Here is a 21,230-nt window from a genome sequence, read left to right on the forward strand (position 1 = left end):
AAATTGTTTTTAAAATAAATTAAACAATTACCTTTCAATATATAAAACTTGACAAATAAAAAATAAAATAAAACTTCAAATGCACCAGACAGGAATAGTAAAAATAAAGGTTAACCATTTTACAATTACTGAAGTATAATTAATAAACACAAGTTAATATTACGAAAAACAAAACAAAGTGTGACTCAAAGTTCTGTGCAACGAACAGTAAATATATAAATTTATCTTAGTTTTTTGTGCAGTTTTTCAAGAACATAAAGCCCGCTGCGCTATGAGCTCGAAGTTTGAACCCACGTTGGACTCAAATATATATATAGTTAAAAAAAAGACAGTTGGAAGAGGACATGACATTAACAAAGAGAATAATCATTTGAATGTATCCGATGTGGTCTGTAATGCTCGCTACATTTTGCCCACAATCTTTTGCCAATTTAAATATGGTCACCAGTAGTATATCCAAATTACAATGTCTTTATACCTTAACGATGGTGAAGTCATGTGCCTTCCAACATGATTCGATCGGTGGGGGAAGACGTGCGCAGGCTCCTAATACAGCGAGGACGCCGCCGACACCTCCCTCTCAGGTGTGCATTGTCAGCCTGCACACGGCATACTTCTGAAACTGTATTTCTCTGACTTGGTGCCGCAAAAATCTCGCTCGTTTCCAAAACCCGGGAAAATATTTTAGCGCGTGAAGTCCTGCGTAAGAGGGTGACATCAGTACGCTGGTGCACGTATAACGTTGCGTTCAAGTGCGCCATGGAAAATCATCAACTTTAAAAAATGTGCTTTAGAACCGAAACATGTTTGATTTTACGTGAATCGGTGCTTGGAAGTACCGACCCAAATTGGTCCATACCACAATAAGTACCGTTTTCGGTACCCACCCCGACAAGAGTGTGCCCACAGAGAACCCGATTGTGTCACTGAGCATCTCTGTTACCTTCTTCGTGCTGAGTGTCCTCTGACAAGGGCTTGTATCTTGGTGGCACCATGTCTTTGGCGATGATATGCTGATCTTTGTCGATGTCCTTTCCAAACAGCCTGTATTAGAGTTGCAGCCCGTCGCCTTTGTTCATCTTCGCAGTACCTGCGCCATGAACGCTATCAGGGAGAACAAAAAGTTTAGGATTTTTCCATGATGGTTAATTTTTTTATTTAATTTGACTTTTGAATATTAAATTCAGTTGTAAGTTTATTCATTTATTTTTTGGGGAAAATGCTTCATTTTGAGCTTAAATTTTTATTAGTTTTATTATTAGTTTGAGTATTTTTTTTGTTTTTATGTGAAACTTAAGTAACGTAAACTTCAATTTCCAAATGACTACATATTGTACATTTAAAATAAACACCAAAAGCTCATGCATGTAATTAATTGACCAAGACAAAAAAGTAAATTTTTGCTATTCATTTTAGTTAGTTTTAGTTTCATAAACGCAAAATTTAGTTCCAGTTAGTTTTTGTCTTTTTAAAAGCACTTTATTTTTATTTTATTTCGTTAACCAAATTTTCTTCTTCTTCAATTTTTGTTTTAAGTTATTGTGTTAACTATAATAACATTGGAACAAAAAGAGCATACAATTTCAAATAGGGTTATTTACATTAAATAAAATACATTCAATAGGAAAAACAGGACACTGTCATTAACAGACTAAACGTGTCATTTGAATTTACCTGTATCACGACAGCTGACTGTCTCATGTCCAGAAACTCTTTCCTCTGCAGGCGAGCTCTAAACCAGCGCTGCAAAAAGATTATCTTGCGCATCACATCCTTGTGTAGCGTGTCTTGCAGCTGTTGCCGCTCCAGCTCTTTCAAAAACACCTGAACATATCCCCCCAAAAAACACATGGATTATTATCTTGAAACAGACATGTAGGTGAAGTATAACTATTTAAAGATGAACTAAACACTTGAGGGCGTACCTTTGTTTTGCCTATTTGGTATGTGGTGGGATCCAAGCCCATCTTCTTGTCTAGCAACGCAGAAATGTCCTCCTTACAAGCAGTGGAGTCCTTTGGCAGCAAAACCCGGAACTGCTCTAAGAATTCCTACATGCAACAAATTGTCAAGTTAGAGCTAATAGACAGAGATTTATGAAGGTACTATTTTACATCATTCGCATGACACCTACTTAATTATAAAAGTAAACTTCACATTACCTGGAATGTATATTTAGCACCATAGCCAGACCGCCTGATTCGAACAGTCTCCAGCATTCCGGTGTAACGGAGCTGCTGGAGCACCAAGGTCTCATCTAGATACATCTCCTTCTGCTCAAAAAGAAGCACAAGAGGAAAAGTATAATAAATGTTCAGGTTATGAAGGCATTATCAGTACAATTAATTAAGAAATGTAAGTTCCTCTTCTTTCAAAATAAGTAATACTTGAACGTGAACTCTGATTTATCTTCTTAAGACTCGGGAGCGTGAGAGAAAAACTCCAAATCAGACATTCAATAATAAATTACTATTAATTGGTCTTACCTTCTCAGCATTGGAGCGGATACAGCGGATGAAGAAAGGCTCTGCTTTGTTCAGAGTTTCCAAGAGTTTAGTCAGGGATTTCTATTGAAAAATAAAACATTTTTGGGGAAAAATGCTTGTGTCTATTGTGTGCACATGATTGAGGGCAAATGTTACCTGGAACTGGGCACTGATACTAGGGGGCTTCTTCTTTTTGTGTAGATGGAGAAGCGACTTGGTGGTGCGATCATGTAGGGTTAGGCTTACAATGAACTTCAGGGACCGAGAATCCAACAGATTCTGCACAGTGAAAGGAAACCTTTTTTGAAAAACATTGATTTGGTGGAAAATGCACACGGGAGCCAAGATACAAACAAAGCTAAGAGACTTAATTCATTTTGATACCTTAGGGATGATCTGCTTCTGTTTAGTTCCTTTGTTTTTCCTGTGGAAAAGGGAGACCAAAGATAAATAGTGAGTTGTGAACAGTTGTGAAGAACAGGTGAGGAGGAGGTGGAGTGACTGAAGCCAGGTTAGTCATCATGCGATCACAAGTCAGTGACGAAATGCAAGGTTGCACCTGACAGGATTAATGACAGTTTGGCGGAAATGGATGAGTGTGTAAGAATGACGCCAAGGAAGAAGACGTACTTAGCTTACAGCAAGAGACGGGATGTCAAATTTACCCACAGGACCCTCGACATACACAGACAGACATGCTCGCTTGCTACCGGCACTGCATATGCACAACGTATTCATACTCAGTGTCACATTTCTTGAACTGACATGACATGCTGCAGGGCCACTGCTCCTCACATGCCTTTTGATTATTATTCATGCCGTTTATGACAGTACTCAAGGCATTTCAGCTGAAACCTTCAAGGAATCTAAGTCTACAAACACACTATCCCATCAAACAGGAAGCTGGTTGTTATTCATGTCCTCATTAGATTCAGCCACATGACATCTATGTCTATTTCCCTGAGCAGAGTGCACTGATTTTGGCGAGCTCCGACACCCCCCAGTTTGTCTGCAGACTCACTGGAGGACATGTCGCGGGAAGCGGAGACGACCCCAGGATTGCAGCAGCTTGCGGGGGTCCTCACCATCCAGCTGCAAGTTCTTAATGGAGCTGATGATCTGCGCATGCATGTCTCTGATCACACGACACACACAAATGGCACAGTGTGGACAGGGAAAATGGGAAAATAAGGTGAAAAAAAAAAAAGAACAGGAAAACGAAAGTGTGTGTAACAAAACCCAAACATTTTGGACACCTCAGAGGAAAACACACCAACAGTTACCCAAGATGGGAACGCACAAGGCAAGATAGTTGGGGGTCTGACAGCGAGAAACATTCAAACTGTTCATCCGTGAAGAATAACTCACAGAATGCATACTCCCACTGTCCATGTTTATTTACAAGGGGAGCACAGAGCATACTGAACCACCCAACCATGATGCCATATCCCCTTTAAAGAAGGAACACACAGAGGCGAAAAAGACGGAATGGAGCTTGGTGGGGTATTATTCACACCCGTGTTGCTGCAAATGTGGTAGTCAACATGCATATGGCCGCCTATTTGGTTCCATGCTGGAGGGACTGTAAGTTATTTGTGTTGATTCAACCCAAATTATTGGGCTTAACGCTGAATCGGTGAGGTTAATTAATACTGAGACTTATTGAGGAGCTGTTTCATGCAGTACTTTTCTATACTTACCAACGCATGACCATGAAAGCAGGAGACAGGCAGGAAAGGAATGGGCAACACAATCTCACTCAACGGTGAATCCAACCTCCTCTATTTTGCAGTAGCAGATCTTAACAGGCCTGACTGATTTAATCAGTGTAACAATGAACTGTGAAGATCTGAAAGCCAAAGGGTTAAAGCTCGAGAAGATTACGTCTTAAAATACTCTTTAGGATGTTTCGTTCCATTCTCAGAAAGCTTAACGGTCTGTTCTTATCTATCTGTACATGTAGGAAAGCGTTCTTTCAGCGCTGCACAGTTGGTGCATGTAACTTTAGCTCCACACCTTTTTGTGCTCTAACACAAGAATAATAAGTAATGGGCGCAGCTCATGAAGAGATTGATGGGGATAACAATGAGGTTAGAGAAGAGCCCTTTCTAAGTAGGGATGGGTGAGTAGTACCGATACCAGATACCACCTTATTTCAAGTAGGGCTGCTTAAATATGAAGAAAATATGAATCACGATTAATTTGGTAATAATTGCAACCACGATTAGGACAATCATTTGTTTTTTGGTACTTAACAATTTTTTTTTAAACATTTCTTTGAAACACTAATTATGCAAGTTAATTTTGGAGCAAACAAGATTGATTAAATTAGCCCTTTTAAAATAACAAAAGGTGCAAATTTAAACAACTGAAAATTAGTATTAATAATATTTTGTTTGTTGACGATTATGCAGATTTTTTAATTGTAGAGTGTAATAATTGAAATTGTAATTGAATTTCAATTAATTGCACAGCCCTAATTTCAAGGTATTGGTACTCGTGGCGAATACCAGTATCGGCTGCCCTCTTGTGACCTTTTTACGATCACGACTAGGAATTAGAAAATAAGGGAATGGAAAATTGGCATTAATTTCATGCAATTTTAAGGGAAAATGTTGAATTTTGGACATATAAGTCTTGTTTAAAAAACATTTTTGGGGGGATATTTTATGTATAAAAAGTACTAATGATATCGGTCTAAAAAAAAAAAAGAAGTGGTATCGAACATCCATACTTTCTAGTACCGTTTTCATTGTAAAAGAACCATAATCACAACCATTATAAGCTTGTCATTCTTTCATTATGGGTTATGATTAGGGATGTTCGATACCACTTTTTTTCAAGTAAAGTAAAGTCAGACCAATACCTGTACTCAACTTTTGAGTAGTCACTGATACCACTATTACTTTTGATAAATAGAATTCCGCCCCAAAAGACAATGACCGATAATTTTAAAGAAAGACCTAGCATTTTCCCCTAAAATTGCATGACAATGACAATTTCCTATTTTTCTTATTTCTAGTACATGATCATTAAACGACCACAAAAGGGCGGCCGATACTAGTATCGCGCTCCGGCATGATACCGATACCTGGTATTGGTACTCGCCCATCTCTACTTATAATGCATACTATCAGATTTTTTTTTACATTTGAGAGGCAAGCAAATTAAGACGAGAAGTAAACCAGTCTACCTGTTGCCCAAAACAAGCATATTCCTTCCTTCCTGCCTGCCTGCCTGCCTGGTCTCACGTATCCAGCCATTTCTCCTGTCGACTCTTCCTTCACTTACTTTTTATTCTCATAGCTAGCAAAGATGTCTTCAAAGGCCTCTAGAGGGCGCTCCTCTGAGTGATCAAAGTAGAAATCGAGCATAGATGCTCTTCTGCGGAGGGGAGAGGAGAGAGCCACACACACTGTGGTCACCAAAAGGTGTCAAGCGGGAAAGGAGAGTGCGGATTTGTGAAATTGTCCCTCTTCAGCTCTTCCAATACCACACAGCAAATCAGAAGGCAACATACAGTATCAAACACAGACAACAATTCATGAAGATTGTTGTATGCTCAGAGATATTTAAGTGTGAAGGTAGAATTTTTTTTTGCAAAAAGTGAGGGCGAAAAACACCAACACCCCTGACGCCATATCCGCAGTTATTTGGCTGCCCCCGATAGGAAAAAGATTGGACGGTTAGAAAACCAGTTCAACCACAACAAAAAACTGATATGATCATATTCAGTTTGTTATTCAAATATTTTACATCTGTCCTTACTTGTAAATTCGCTCTATTGGAGCATTGGCCCGCTGAATCTCTCCCAAAGGAATTCTGGAGGTTGGACGCACAACGCCTACAAGAAGCAAAAAAAAAAAAAAAAAAAAAACTAAGTCATGAAATAAATTCTGTAAAAGGTAAATGAGAGCCATGTGACTGTAGCAGTTTTGGTTCTTCTAAACTTCATTAATCTTGTTAATCCAGTTTAAAAAGTTCCTGCGTCAGTGGGCTATAATTGCGAGCACCAGAATAATGCACAGGATTGCGCATGTAAGAAATCTGCTAAAGTCTCACGTTTTTGGCCCCAATATTCTCTTTATGTGCTGACCTGAAAGGCTTATTGCTGAGCAGAGAAACTGCACAACTCTAAAGCTTTGGGTATAAGCCGTTCAAAGGTCTACAAAAGGTAACACATGGCATACGTGCCATGTTTTTGTTGCACAGGAATGAAAATGTTGCATATTTTCATTGACTGGAACTGATAAAATACTGTATTTTGATTGAATAGCAGAATTCATATGGACTTCAAATGATTATTTCACCCCAAAGCAAGTTTCCTGATAGTACCTGCAGTCTTGGCGGCCCATGAGCGACCGGCCTCATTGAAGGCTGCCATGCCTCTGATGGTGGCGCGCAAGATGCCCCATCGAAACATAGCCACGGGGTCCATGCCGATGAGCTGCCGCACGTACGCTCGGTCGCTGCTACGCAATAACGCAACAATATCCGGACGCATATGATCGGTGTTTTTCTCCCGGAAATCCTGCAGGAGTCAAAGATTAAAAATAAAATATCATCAACCTCGTCACAAATTGGTGAGTTATTGTTACTGTGTGATTGCTTACCTTGATTTGATATTTGACTTTCCCAGCAAAGTGTTGAATGACGAAAGCAGGCTCCATGACTGGTGTGGACAAAAAGTATTTATTGCCCTGATGCTGCTGCTTGAATTTGGCTAATAGTGTCTCATCTGTGGCATGGGGGAAGCTGGATAGAGAAAACAATGAGGTGAGGAGGGACAAGTAAAAAGAGGAAGAGGAACAAGTAGATCACATGTTCAAATGCAACAAACAAGAACCAATGTTGTCTTCCTTACTTGCTCTCCTCATCCAGCAGATAAAGCAGGCCAGTGGGCTTCTTGCTGGTAAGGTGGATGCAGCCCACATTGTCTGTGTAGTCAATGTTATGCCAAGTGATTCCCTCTGCTTGGTACTCCTCCTGCAGAATGCAACAATTTCGTACAACAGTTCTTAAATAAATTTTTTTGAATGTGAATTAGCTATATTAATGTATTCATAGTTTGCATACATTTTAAATTTGTGTTTACAGAGTCATAAATTACAACACAGCATGTGATGTGTTAATATATTGTAAATTTTGCATTTACCACTTCAAGCCTCAACGACAAAAAAAGCCGTAAAACATAACAGGTCGCTCACCTGCTCCAGATTGAATATGTGATGATTGAAATAATACTGCAGCTGCTCATTTGCATAGTTGATGCAAAACTGTTCAAAGCTGTTGGTCTCAAAGTCCTCAAAGCCAAATATGTCCAGGACACCGATTGACAAGCGCTACAGGACAGAACACATACGGGGTCATGACTGCACTACTCATTTTAAGTGTTACTATTCATGTGTGATGTATCTCACCGGGACAGATTCCTCCATGTCTCTTTTGTTAAGCAGTGCATGATTTATGCGTAGGACAATCCAGTCAAATAAGGCGCTGTATAGAGATTTTGCCATCGAGTCTCTGGCCGTGATTGCCTGGCGTGACGGGAAGAATTGCAAGAAAGGATAATGAGAGTTGGTTTGTTGTGCCTTCAGGTGTCAATCCCAAACAAATAAGATGATTGCGCGCTGGGAGCAGGGGCCCAGCAGATACCTCAGAGTGGCTATAGGGGAGGATCAGCTTGTCATTGACTGTCACGGTTTTCCTCTTCGTCAGCGCTTCAACCAGCAGCTCCTCTTTGACCTGAGGGAGACCACCATGTTTAAGGCTTGCACACAGCTGACCAAACACGGTCCCATCTAGTAAAATACACACAAAGTTACCTTCAGTAGGTCAGAGAGAGTGGCCAAGACCTCTGGCGGCCCCACCTCCAAGCCCTCGTCTCGGCCTGTCGACTTCTTCTGGTAGGTCACGTTGCCAAGGTACAAGATGGCCGAAAGCACAGAAAAAATCCTGCAATAGAAATTGGTAAAAAAAAAGCTTTTGGGTACTCGGCACCATCAGCCTGGAATCTTCTGCGGAATGACAAAGCTCCAAGAACTGGTGTCCTTAAATGTTTTTAAATCTAAATTGAAACAGCTATGCTACTTCATTGACTTGCTAGTTTGTTTCTGTTTTTGAAGCTTTTAAGATACAATGATTCAAGAAAAACAGCACAAGACACTTGCAAATTGCAAGTATCCTTTCAAAACATCTCCCTGAGCATGTTTTGAGGAACAGTAATTTTCTTCCTAAATAAAAGGTAAATTATAAAGAAAAACATACTATTAAACTACAAGATGATGCTGATCATTCACTTACTGCTTCTTGGTAGCTGGAAGGAAGCCAACCATCTCCATGGCCTGCTGTAGTCTCTCAAAGTCATGATGCAGGTCCTCCTCCTCTTCAATCATAAAGTTTTGCTACAGAAAATAGACAGAAAGATTGCAGAAACACAAAACCAGAAAGGACAGAAAATGAGAAGAGTTGGATGACCAAACGAGAGAAAAAAAAGCAACAGATTGAAAATAATAAAAGTTCAGTCAGTCAATTACAGTTTTAAATTCCCTTCTTCCTACCTGCTTGAGGTAGAAGTAGTCTTCAGGTGGCAACAACTTGAATTCTTTTCTTTCCTCCTCGGACGCGCCCAACAATAGGTAGTAAAACACATGGTAGTTCCTAAAACATAACAAATTGTTGCTTAAATGGACTAATTGCATAATGCTATGTTATATATATATATATATAGATACATGCTGTACATAAGTAATCCAAATAAGTAATGGCTCATATTTGAGTGAATTCATGATTGTTTGCTCCAGAGTCCCATCAGTGTCATTTATCATTATTGTTATTCACATAATTTTTAATATAAGCAGATCGTTTTCAATTGGTCATTTGAAAAAAGCTTGCAAGGCAAAAAAGTTTGGCCACCGCTAGTTTAGATGTGACGATATTAAGTCGATGGCTGAGGTCCAACATTAAATGCAACTCGCAGAAGATCTCTAGGGAAGCTTCTCGTGTTTACAAAGAGACCGCAAAAGGGCAGACAGAGGGAGGGAAAGAGGTCGAGAACCTGCATGTCCTCACCTTTCGTTCTTCTCTCTGGAGACTAGACGAGACTTCTCCAGGAGATACTTCTCCACAACAGCACTGCAAGAGCGAGAGAATGAAATATTGGTGAAGAAGAAGAAAAACAATGCACATGAATCACTTAACACTAAAGGTCACCGTGTTTGTTTGTGTGTGTGTTGTTTGAATTCAGGTCATGTGCGAGTGGACTAGTAAGACATGAGGGGAGAAACAGGAGGAGACGTGAGGGCAGATGGTGGAAACAATCGAAAGGCGGACAAAGCATAGAGTCTAATGGAAGACACACATACACATGCATGGCCACTAGAGACAACTACGGGCTTCATTTATTTTATTGCATGGTGAGTGTGTGAGACTGAGGGGGCTCCAAAAAAAAAAGAAGTATGCTTTCAGACCGGGACAGTTATGAGACAAGCCATTTTAAAAGGAGGGCTATTTACCCACTCCATAAAGTCAAGGCCAAAAAGTTGTTTGAATCAGACTTTACAAGCTAGGGTTGTTTTTTCAATAGCCAGGCAAAACAACTCTGATGCCAGCCCTCCTAACAAACTAAAAATAAAAGGTAAGGGGCTCAGAGTTGGAGGAACGGATGAATATTCTGATTAGGCCATCCCTGCGCCAAGGTGGAATTCTCTTGCCTGGGCACCAGTGAGGAAGAAAACAGCACCGCGTAAGACGATCTCCTCTACAGACTGTTTGAATGGCCACTGGAGATGGAGAGATAGACAGGCTGCCTTTGTTACATGTCCAGATCCTCTGCTATCTCCCGGATGGGAAGCAGAAGGTGACAAGCACATCTTCCGCGGGTGAACTCCAATATGGCATTTCCTTGTCTAAGAGGATTCTTTATATAAAAGAGGCAGACAATACCCCTCCTGATTGGATTACAATCCAATTTAATTCAAGACTTGAGAATTTAGACTTGGTGCCATAAACGGAAAAGGCCTTGTTGGGATATAAGGTAAACTATCAATCTTTACAATGAACAACTCACAGCTGTCACCACAAAAACTTAAATGTTTAGAGTTCACTAAACCGTTGCAACGAGTAAAGGTGCTGTTAATTTAGTCTTAATTTATTTGCCGTCTACAAAAGAACATGCAATGGGCTACTTGGCTACACAGACTTCTGGTAAGCCAAACTCCTCTGTTCAATAAAACACTAACATGAAAACAGAGTAAAGTTCTAAATAATCCATAGTTGATTTTCCCCATGGTGAGTCAAGAAAATGCAGGTTGGTTTGCTAAAACTAACCTAGGGCGACCGGCTCATCTTGACCGTGTCTGTCATCAGTCTTTGCTTCTGCAAAGTGAATAAGCAAGGTGTGGGCTGAAGTCTGAATGTTTCCAAAAGCTTTTTCCATTCTTGCATGATATTTATCCGTTTTATAAGACATTGTTTTAAGCAGCCCACTGCAGATGAGGAAGTGAGGAAGTGACGTGTTCACCCAAACTTTGATGGAGCTCCTTACCGGAGCCTGGGGGCTGATAAAAAGGAAGTTGCTGATAGTGGCTGAAAGTTTATGCCCACATAAGAGAGGAAGCGATTTGGGCTAAATAAGTGATCTAAATGACAAGTTACAGGAAGATGCTACACAGCACAAAAATATCACTGTTTATTACTCACCCTCTCACCACTCCGGTCTCAAGGTAATGAACCTGGATGAATTTACCAAAACGGCTGGAGTTGTTATTGTGAGCTGTCTTGGCGTTTCCAAAGGCCTGAATGAGGTAACAGAGAAAAAAAAAAACATTTGTTCAAGGGAGTACAGTTATTTTGACATTAATGGAACACTGAGAACCCAACAAAGTCAAGTACATGAAACGACCATAGTGTTTATAATGTCCTGAAGACAAACTAACTGTTTATGTTACTGCCCCCAATTCAAAACATCACTTAACCAATCGTGAGGAATTTAAAACCATCATCGAAAATACGACCAAGTACAAAAATAAAATCACAGCGAAAGAATGCCTTTGAGCGAGCAATCTGCAGATCAATCCGTGACATTAAATCACCATGACACCAAAGAAACTCTATACTGCAGGGGTTACATCTTGTTTTTAAACAGCAGCTGAGACCACTGATGTGGGTGGTATCATGTTCACGACTGTGTGTATGTGTGTCACAGGGGCTAAACATCTGCAACTCATTGTCCCCTCTCTCCATCCGCCTACTTCAAAATCCTATCACTCATTTCCCTGTTCAATCTGTGGATGAGTGCGAGTGTGTGTGTGTGTGTGTGTGTGTGTGTGTGTGTGTGTGTGTGTGTGTGTGTGTGTGTGTGTGTGTGTGGGGGGGGGTGTGTGTGTGTGTGTGTGTGTGTGGAGAACAGGTCAGTTATGATAAAGGAAAGTAGAACAGCCGCTCTGGGCCACAGTGTCAGAATGGTGTGCCATGAGAAGCGAGAGCAGAGCCACCAGGGCTCACTCTGTCCCTCGTTTCTTGCATTGATATGGTAACAGAATAGCTCACTCTCTTTTTTTTATTTATTTAATGATGCTCACATGGTTACAGATACACACACGAGTGCAACAAAAGGCCACCGCAGGGGAAGTCGACTCTGTGCATGATAAATAGGAACCACATTGTATGCTCCGAAGCAGGGGCAGGCTGAATTTGTTACAGTGGTGTCGTCTTTAGCGTCCTTAGAGTAAACTGGTGACCCATTTCTGCTGCTTCAATACAACACAGTTTCAGTCATTCTGCTTTTGTACAATCACAATTTCAACTCATTCCAGTAGAGGTGAGACTACCTAGTTAGCACTTCATCCACACCTTCTTTTCTTTCCTCTGCTGGATTTACACTATTTGTTTTCCCAATTCTGGATTTCTTTTATATGTGGCCTAGTTTAGCTATGAGTCTTTGCAGTGTAAGGGTAAACAAAGGGTCTATAAGTCAATGCCGGAAACTGGGGTGTGAAGTCTGACACCCAATGCTCATTTCTCTCTCCCAATTGCATTGAAAGCAATGTCGCCAACCAACACACTGTTGGTTGCAGAAATATATCAGTTAGATGAAAGATTCTATATACTGTAGAAGTTAAGGTATGCATGGGGATTTCTGTATAAATAGTCCGTGGGCCCTGCGACTTTGTGTCGTTTGGTGACCCAATGAAGGGGTGCGAGTAAAACCATTATTACAGTAATTGGAAAAAATATATAAATATTGTATTATATTCAGTGTTGTTCCGATACCGATACTGGTATCGGCAGAGGCCCCAATACTGCATTAAAACAGTGGTATCAGTGAGTACTAACAAGTAACATGCCGATAGCATTAATTTTGACGCTAATATAGGACTTTGAATGCAGCATCTTGTGTCTTGCTCATGCACGACATTCACTGATGTGTGACATGTTCACTGCATGCCGAGCTAAGATATCCTATTGGCCCTTGAATGCTCTGAACCAATGGCAGGACAGCTTTTTCATGTTGAGAAAAAAAACCTTAGGTATCGGTATGGTATCGGCATCGGCAGATACTGCAAAGCTGGGTATCGGGGGCCAGAAAACGGTATCAGAACAACACTAATTATATTGTAATATTGTCAGAACAACACTAATTATATTGTAATGTATATTCAAGAATTTTTTTTAAAAATCTGCACATTTATTGGTCAGGCATGCGCTTAGATCAGAGTGTCTCAAATTTCTTCACAATTAAACCTACATTTCACTTGAGAATCACCATGAGTCTTTCATTTCTCTTGTTTCTCACTGCACCTCAAAGAGCTGTTCTGACTGACCTGCTCCAGCAACCTTACAGCCACGTGCACAAAACCCTGGGAAACCTCAGCAGAGTAGAGGTCTCTGCGCCGTGAAGTGAATACTAAACATGTCACAGCATCATCACAGCCAGGGAACATGCCCGTGAGGAGGAGCTGTGATTGGCTCTGAGGCACAGCAGGTATGAGGAAGTGAATTGACACATTGTCAAAGCTACATCTTTGAATGGATGCTGTGGTATTTGCATTCTTAACAAAATGGGGGTTGCAGAGTTTGTGGAAGGGGGAAAAAAAATGAAGGAACAGTGAGAGGTCGAGAGAGACATGAACACATTGTTGGTATGCATCTGCAAGCTTTTATGATGAGGTTGTCTTAAGCGATCCATTTCTGTAAAATTGATTCTATGGTGCCATCTTATCCAGTAAATTTCCACTTGAGCATAGCCAAAGTGAACAGAATGAAGGCTCACATCCCAATTGAGTCACACAAAGTTCTTGGAATTCAAACTAGAAGAGTTCTTCCACAAGCGGTGTTCCTTTATCATTTATTTGTCTTGCAGAACAATGAAACCAGATTACAATCTTTGGTAACTGATTAAAATAAGTATAATGTAATGTTGGCTCAAGATGAGCAGTGAGCTTTTTAGACAGTAATTTCAATTTAGAGTAGACGGTATATTAGGCCTTAATATTCGTAGCACTGGGGCAGTGTTGTATTCTCTCAAGTGTGGCCTTAGCGATCAAGCTTGATTTAAACAGCTCCATGACTCGAGTGCTGCCAAGGTCATGACACTCACACCTCTCTGCAGACTGGATTTGCTCACAAAGGACTCCTCATTGTCCAACTGTCACGGATTCCTCCATTCACAAAACAACAGCGAGCGCTCTTGGCAAAACCAGGCCAAACCATGTGGTCATTCTTGACTAATTTGAATTGATAAGATCTTGAAATGCTTGTTTAACTTTACATGCAAATACTACAGTGTGTAAACAAAGTCAAAGCAGCCGTGTTACTCAATAGCTATGAGTACAATGCTACTTCTGAAAAATATACTTTGTTGACAGTGATTTAAGATAACCGCGTTACACAGTTCCTCATCTATACTTGGCCCTCTGTCACGGTGGCATTAATCTTGCTCAACACAAAACCTCTTGATTTGAGATCATCTCAACCACTATCATGTTATCCTTTTAAGTACAATCACAGCATCGGTACTACTAGAGGCAGAGGGTGTATGAATCAATTAAATAGTGGCAAATGCTTTATCTGAGTCCAGTTCATTGAGCCACGGCACGAGAAGCACAGCCTCTCTAAACGATCTACTTGCTGCAGTCAAATGACCAGGCGATACTATTATCCTTTCAAGCAAGTCAACCTAGAGGAACACAAAAAGCACAAAGCTTAGCTAGTGGAACAGTGACACAGCCAAATCGAAATGTAAAACAATTTTTACAGTATAGCACAGATCATAATCCATACAAAAACAAATCAAGTCTGTATCGAGTCCTCAAACCTTTGCGGCAGTTTTGGTATAATGTTTACAAGATGTGCTTGTTCATTTTAATAATTACTCTCAGGCTTTCTGTGCCCTGCGCCATCAGTTTCCTGTGGCTAAGACAGCAAGCAAGCAGGGAAGCTAGATATACATGTCAGATTGTCAGATGTTATGGCTTTGAAAAATGTGAATTAAGTTTTTAAGCCCTAGTTTTGGTCCTCTTGTGGTGTAGTGTGTTACCAGACTAGAGCCATTTCAAGCAGCCCCACCCATGTATTCTTGGGTACCACATCAATCTTTAGCTTATGCTGTGGTCAAAGTACCACAAATAGGTCCTGAAGATGGCTGAAACATGTTGCTACATGTGGCTTACATGTAGCAACTATCTTGCTACAAGAAACAGATTGCTCTGCACTTCACCTCAATTCCAAATAGTGATTGTATTGTTTTTTGTCATTTTGTGCGTGCATCAATTGACGTGTGAGCTAAAACTAAATAAAGCCAGTTTTTCCATTCTTGTACTCCATGCTACCCTGACAGTGTAGATAGGAATAATAGGGTGTAACTGAAGCATATACAGTAACTCAGAGATAAACAATGGATCTGCAGACAGAATGGCCAGCTTCTCCTCTACACTTCCTGAACCACACAACACAATACTCTGGTCTATTCACACCCCGAAAGGGTCCTGGCAAAAATTAAGGAGAACTACTGCCGTAACTTCCCATGTTGTAGCTGCTTCCTGTTAAATAAGGTTCCGGATGATAGAAACCCCCTGTGAAGTTACGTTACGCCTGAATCTTAATTCAGGGCCGCATAAAGCATGGCTAAATTTATAACGCTAATTCTTGACTGTGTTAATCTTTACAGAGCAGCTGAACTGTCCTTTATGTGTGTTAATGTTCATTCTGTGAAAAGGGGCAGGTCCTAAATGCGCTTCGAAGGAGTAAACTGGAGGCTCAACCAGTCAGACCAGTTCAAAAAGATAAACATTACTCATCGAGTATGTGAGTCATTCATTGATTAAGAAGCGCACTGAAGAAGGTTTCAGAGGAGACCAAATTCATGAAATGCATTATCAAAAGAAAGTGTGTAAAAGTACCTCTTGATTGTACAGAATACTGTACACTATAGATGTACAATATTACAGAGGTGTCTATTAGAGAGAAGGGTGTTAGTAAGTACAATGCATTTTAATAAGACAGTCTGATTTTAAACAGAAGTGACGACTCCTCGACTAAATGTACCACATTTAAAACAAAATAGAAATGAGGTGGTGAATGCCACCAAAGTAGGACGGCTTCTTTGCAAAGTGGTTTCAGGTTAAGGCCATTCTGTCCAGCAGCACAAATAATGATATCACCTCCTCAAAATGCAACCCCGGTCTGTAGAGTTCCCCTATAGCCACGGGGTAGACGCACAGAAAAGCACACCCTCTTTGCAATACCAACCACTGTACTCTGATCAGTATCCAGTGCAAGAAAGCACAATCTTTAGGAAAGTCAGAGGTTCTTTTGTACCAGTAAATCTACTGAAAGAAACTTACTCTCTCTGCTTAAATCTCAATTCCAAGTTATCATAGGATGGAAGCACTTCTTGTGTGGAGAGAAACTGCAGGGAGCATACTTTAAGGAGTTATTACTTCCTCTGTAAAGAGACTTGATGTTCACGTGAGCTGTGTTATTAGTTTGCTGCAAAAGCTGCTAGGTGATGTCAAAGTAGTCGTTTGTTCCACATAAAATAAATCTCTTCTTTGTAGAGCATGTGGAAAAATGTCAAAAGCACTCTAACTTCGGAATGAAATGCAACTTTTGATGTAAAGCATGCTGAAGTTGCTCATAGGCCAAGATGATTGACAAACTGGAAGTTGATCTCTGCCGCTCGTACTGACGAGGCCAACAAAGCCTGATCTCGTCTCCTTGTCTCCCTCTCCAACCACAGCTTTGGACAGGACTGAAACAGACTGCATTCTGGGAATGAACAGCGGCCACACATTTGCCAATGGGAGTAGAACTCTGCTGATGGAGGGGAAATTTTCTCCATCAGACTGACGCACATTAAAGGAGCAAGGCTAAACTTACTCGGCTGCATCTTAAAGTCGCAGCACTTTTGCGAGTGCCTTTCGAGTGCTGAGTCAAGAAGGTCAAGGGACAAAAGTCACGAGGCAAATGACAGATGGCTGACTCGCACTTTAAAGTGACTGTAGCACCCTCCCCTGTGTGTTTATTTTTTTCTGCAATGCTACTGCAGCACAATCCTTAACATACTTTAACAGCTCTGGGCTGATGTTCTCCCGCAACAATGTTGTACTTTCACATTCCACACAAGGCTTTTCTGGATAAAAAGGAATATTTTTAGCCCTGTTACTGCGCAATATAAAACTGAAAATATGCAGCGATTTACTTTCAGATCAGCACCAACTGCATTTAGAGGACCACAATGCTGAAAACCATTCAACTGAAATTATGTCGTGTTGGATTGCAGTCTGAAGAGGGAACGGGACTTTTGAGTGCCATCTGTCCTCAGGCATATCACTTAACTCCACTTTTTTCTTTCTTTCTTTTTTGTCAGATAACTGGGCTCACAGGAATCTTAAAATATATTGGGACCCATTCATATGCACACAGCGCTGTTTATAGCAGCACAACAAAAGTCCACAATACAGGAAAACCCGGCAAAGTTTTATCACCGTCGTGCTAAACAATGAATACTTTGTGGGAGGGATGTCAAAGCTGAAAATTATTTCAAATTCTTCCACCATTAAAAGTGACTAAGACTCTGTTTCTTATTACAGGGAGGGGGGAAATTAAACAAAATAAAGCCCGCATACTCTTAGCCAAGTAGATTAAACTGAACAAAATATCAATACCAGGGCATTTATTGGCAGTCCCATTTTGTAAAAGCGCAGACAGATGTCTCCAAATGTCTTCTTGCGTTACAGATTTAGTAACAGAATTTGTTCATTTGATTCCAATAGAAATAGAGGACAGAATCATGCGAAGGGTTAACAAACCACCATTCCAATTTTGTTCTTTTTTTTTTGCGCAGCGGGAGACCATAGTCTTCATGGTAAAGCATTTAATACTACACACCAATGATCATACAGTATGTCAGTCTGCCTGGCGCTGCAGCCTGAAAAGACATTTCCTTTCTTCTCTTTCAGGGGAATTTTCTACCCTCCATAACCATCAAACTAAATATAATCATTCTAACTTCAAATAATCTAAAACACACACAGTCTGACTTGAACGTATGTTTTTTTTTTGCTGCAATAGAAGCAAGAGTGACCCTTTTAAGGAAGCATCATCTGTGACAATAAATGTATAAGAACGACGCATGATTTAAGCCAGTGGTGTGTATGGATATCTGCGACATAAGGCCTCTGTACGGTTGATGAGGCAAACAGACGAATAGATCTGGCCTGATGACAGGCGATCTTTCAGGGTTTCCCCCAGTGCTTTATAAGCCTGGCGGCCTGCCAGGATTGGCTTGCCTGCCGCCCCCCTACTCTTACTGGGTGATGCAAAGTAGCAAGAGGTGAAGGAGCCAATTGAAATTGCACAGCCTGTGTGTTGCAATCAGAGACCTGCAGCCATTGACAGTATTCTCTTACCTCCAGGACTGGTCCTGCACCAAGTATAGTCCTCTCCACACCGCTGGCGTAGCCTTTCTGGCTGAGTGCAGTCAGACAGTGAATGAGAAAGTTGGTACTTTGCGTCTTGCCTGAGCCGCTTTCTCCAGAGATGACAATACACTGGTTGACCTTCTTCCTGAGCATTGCATAGTAAGCCACATCCGCAATGGCAAAGATGTGCGGCTCCAGTTTGCCCAGCTGGTGGTTTTCGTACAGTTTGACATATTTTGGGTTGTAGATGGGCAGAAATTTGAAGGGGTTGATGGCAATGAGTATGCTGCCTGCGTAGGTGTAGATCTTTTTCTTGAAGAAGCGTGTGCGCAGATCGTTTAGGATGCTGTCCTCGTTGAGTTTGGGGAGGTTGCAAAGGTCCGCAAAGTCATCCTGAGGAGGTGGAAGGAAGCCCCTGGCGGCAAGCCGCTGTGCCTCCTGCTCTTTGGACAGGGTTGGGAGGTGGACATAATGAATCGAGCCGTCGTTGTTCCTCTCCTGGGTCAAGGATAGAAAATGAAAGTAATTTTCATTACCACAAAATAATTCTCAAAAAACAATTGGACATGTAGATGAAAAGGAGAACTATTTAAAGGATGCTACAATAACTAGTAATGAGTGATTACTTAATCATTGAGAACTATCTTGATTGTGTGGAACTGTCAATTCATTGTTACCGAAGCCAGCCGAAATGAGGTGTGCTAATTGGTTATAAGCATGAACTCAACGAATTTGCTGGAATGATTGTTATACTGCTATTTTCTGTTGAATACAATCGCGCATGAGAAATACTACTTATGAGACCTGGAGTAAGAAGTAAAATCCAAGGCTCTGCGGGTGCTCCTCCTGAGCTTTCCGAGGCCACAGCAGGAACCTCTGCACTGGAAGATCTCCAGCCTCCAGCACCCATTCTTCCCCTCCACTCTCCTTCACCTCTGCCAACACATATAGGCGGCCAGGGTCCAGCCCCAATGCCACGGCAGCGTCCGAGATCACAGAAGCTGCTGTGGCATCTTTCTGCACTCTGATTAGTAAGAGGAAAAATAAATCAATAAATCAATGGTGTTTAAGAAAGGACTGCTGACGTTTTGTAACGCTGCGGGCTCTCCCACCTCAGGTTGCAGCAGGTGGATGACTTAGCAGCAAGCCGGGGATAGATCTGGAGCAGGTATGAGCGTCCGTTGTGATCTTTCGTGCTCGTAAGCAGACCTCCTCCCCCATTTACTCCACCTGCACTCGTTGCCACGGCGTCACCGCCATCTCTGACACTCATCCTGAGTCAGGGGGAGTTGCCTCAGCATGCCGCAGCCACCGCCTTCCTCTTACTACACAGCACCTAGAAGAAAATAAATCACACTTAGATCAATGACAATTTTCACAGGCTCACACTTGAATTGTGTCATTTGTAGCAGTAGATCTATGACATGAATGAGAGGAAAAAATTCCCTCATCTCAAAACACTCAAGTATTTTAATGATCATACACAGTGTTTGCATGTGATCATAAACTGTTTAAAATGCCTGTTTGTTCGAGATGCTAAAAATACACATTGTTGATGACACTTTAACCTGTTACCCCGCTGATGCAGCAAAGACACAGAGCTCAGCTGCAGCATGAAAGCAACCATCATACCGAAACACTACACAATGTAAACCACTAATGTTGCAATGATGGCACAATATTCACTGAAATTGAAAAATTAAGCCAAATTTTACCACATCAATAACGTACTATTAATTTAGCAGATTCTGGCAACATGAAACAATGCCTAAAAATGAAGTCTGTTCAGCCCTTTTTTTTTTAAAGAAATGTTTGTGCTCAACTGAGCTGCGTCGAAGCAAAGCAGTACATTAATGGTGTGAAACAAATTAGTAAAACAGTAATTAATACTAGTAATAATAATTTGTTGGGTGTCCACTCCAATCTCATAACTCAATTTACTCTTGTATCAAATCAATATTCTCCACTGAAATTCCATTAATTCGCTCCAGCGGGCAAAAACATCACATTGTTTTTGTTTCAAGAAATAAAGAAAAATAGCACTGTATTGTAATAAAACATTAAATGTGATACAAGCAAATAAGGAACTGTCATCGTTACATTTGCCCAAGCCAATGTACCTTAATTGTATGGAGCATTTAAACTAGTAAACAAAAACCTGAAGAAATAAGGGTGATGTCATGTTTTTTTCCATGACTGTATATCCACAAAGTGATAACTGAAAAGAGAATAAAATTAATCCAACAAAAACACAAAATAAAATGTGCATGAAAATACCATCAAGTCAACCATGATAAATGTGACAGTGTGTTATTTCAAAAGGAATAGATTTCTCAGTCAAAAGTTTGGGGCTTTTTCCATTGGACAAACAACTATGTCAAAAATATATATATACACTGCATCGCTACATCGCTGTCATGCTGTCAGTGAGGAGACCATTTGTCAGCTATATAGTATACCCTATATAGTTCAAGATCCATACCACAGGGGCAAATTTATCATGACAGCAGCTGTGTAGAGTGTAGAGAGATGTATCATGTAGCATAGCCCTGTATTAATAATGAATGCTTGGTAAACTGTAAGCCACCCTTGGGGAAACAGGAAGCTGCTTTAAATCACAGTCCTGCATGGTATATGGCAGGCAGACTACACTGCTTTAGTAACCTGAGATCCGTCCTGTAAGCACAACAGCTGATAGTTTATCACTTTTCTCATTCAAGGAGAGACTGTTTATTTTGTCAACCTGAGAAACAAGACGTTATAGACCAATATATGATCCGAGTAAAAGGAATAAGGCAAATAGGATGTTAGAGTCATAAAC

General features: G+C 40.8%; 1 protein-coding gene across 5 annotated transcripts in view; it reads right to left on the reverse strand.

Moving 5' to 3' along the window:
- The window catches only part of myo9bl (myosin IXb-like), a 49,184-nt gene that overhangs the window by 12,055 nt on the left and 15,899 nt on the right, over positions 1-21,230 (reverse strand). For 2 of the 5 annotated variants that reach the window (XM_086088725.1, XM_086088722.1), the window contains exons 2-24: positions 19,522-19,745; positions 19,214-19,433; positions 18,398-18,907; positions 11,187-11,281; positions 9,558-9,620; positions 9,047-9,146; positions 8,790-8,890; positions 8,312-8,441; positions 8,142-8,231; positions 7,907-8,023; positions 7,694-7,828; positions 7,351-7,472; positions 7,100-7,241; positions 6,822-7,017; positions 6,255-6,330; positions 5,778-5,870; positions 2,871-2,910; positions 2,643-2,765; positions 2,487-2,567; positions 2,163-2,273; positions 1,926-2,051; positions 1,675-1,824; positions 944-1,104 (exon numbers count right to left, since the gene is read on the reverse strand). In XM_086088725.1, the coding sequence (XP_085944851.1) occupies positions 944-1,104; positions 1,675-1,824; positions 1,926-2,051; positions 2,163-2,273; positions 2,487-2,567; positions 2,643-2,765; positions 2,871-2,910; positions 5,778-5,870; positions 6,255-6,330; positions 6,822-7,017; positions 7,100-7,241; positions 7,351-7,472; positions 7,694-7,828; positions 7,907-8,023; positions 8,142-8,231; positions 8,312-8,441; positions 8,790-8,890; positions 9,047-9,146; positions 9,558-9,620; positions 11,187-11,281; positions 18,398-18,907; positions 19,214-19,433; positions 19,522-19,682 (3,143 nt within the window). In that variant the 5' untranslated portion in view covers positions 19,683-19,745. Of the gene's footprint in view, positions 1-943; positions 1,105-1,674; positions 1,825-1,925; positions 2,052-2,162; positions 2,274-2,486; positions 2,568-2,642; positions 2,766-2,870; positions 2,911-3,507; positions 3,622-5,777; positions 5,871-6,254; positions 6,331-6,821; positions 7,018-7,099; positions 7,242-7,350; positions 7,473-7,693; positions 7,829-7,906; positions 8,024-8,141; positions 8,232-8,311; positions 8,442-8,789; positions 8,891-9,046; positions 9,147-9,557; positions 9,621-11,186; positions 11,282-18,397; positions 18,908-19,213; positions 19,434-19,521; positions 19,746-21,230 lie in introns of all 5 variants that reach the window. The other 3 variants (XM_086088724.1, XM_086088721.1, XM_086088723.1) reach the window with 3 other exon arrangements.

Source organism: Leptonotus elevatus, chromosome 11, assembly GCF_054856555.1.
Source record: "Leptonotus elevatus isolate MCC_2025b chromosome 11, RoL_Lele_1.0, whole genome shotgun sequence".
Classification (NCBI taxonomy): Eukaryota; Metazoa; Chordata; class Actinopteri; order Syngnathiformes; family Syngnathidae; genus Leptonotus; species Leptonotus elevatus.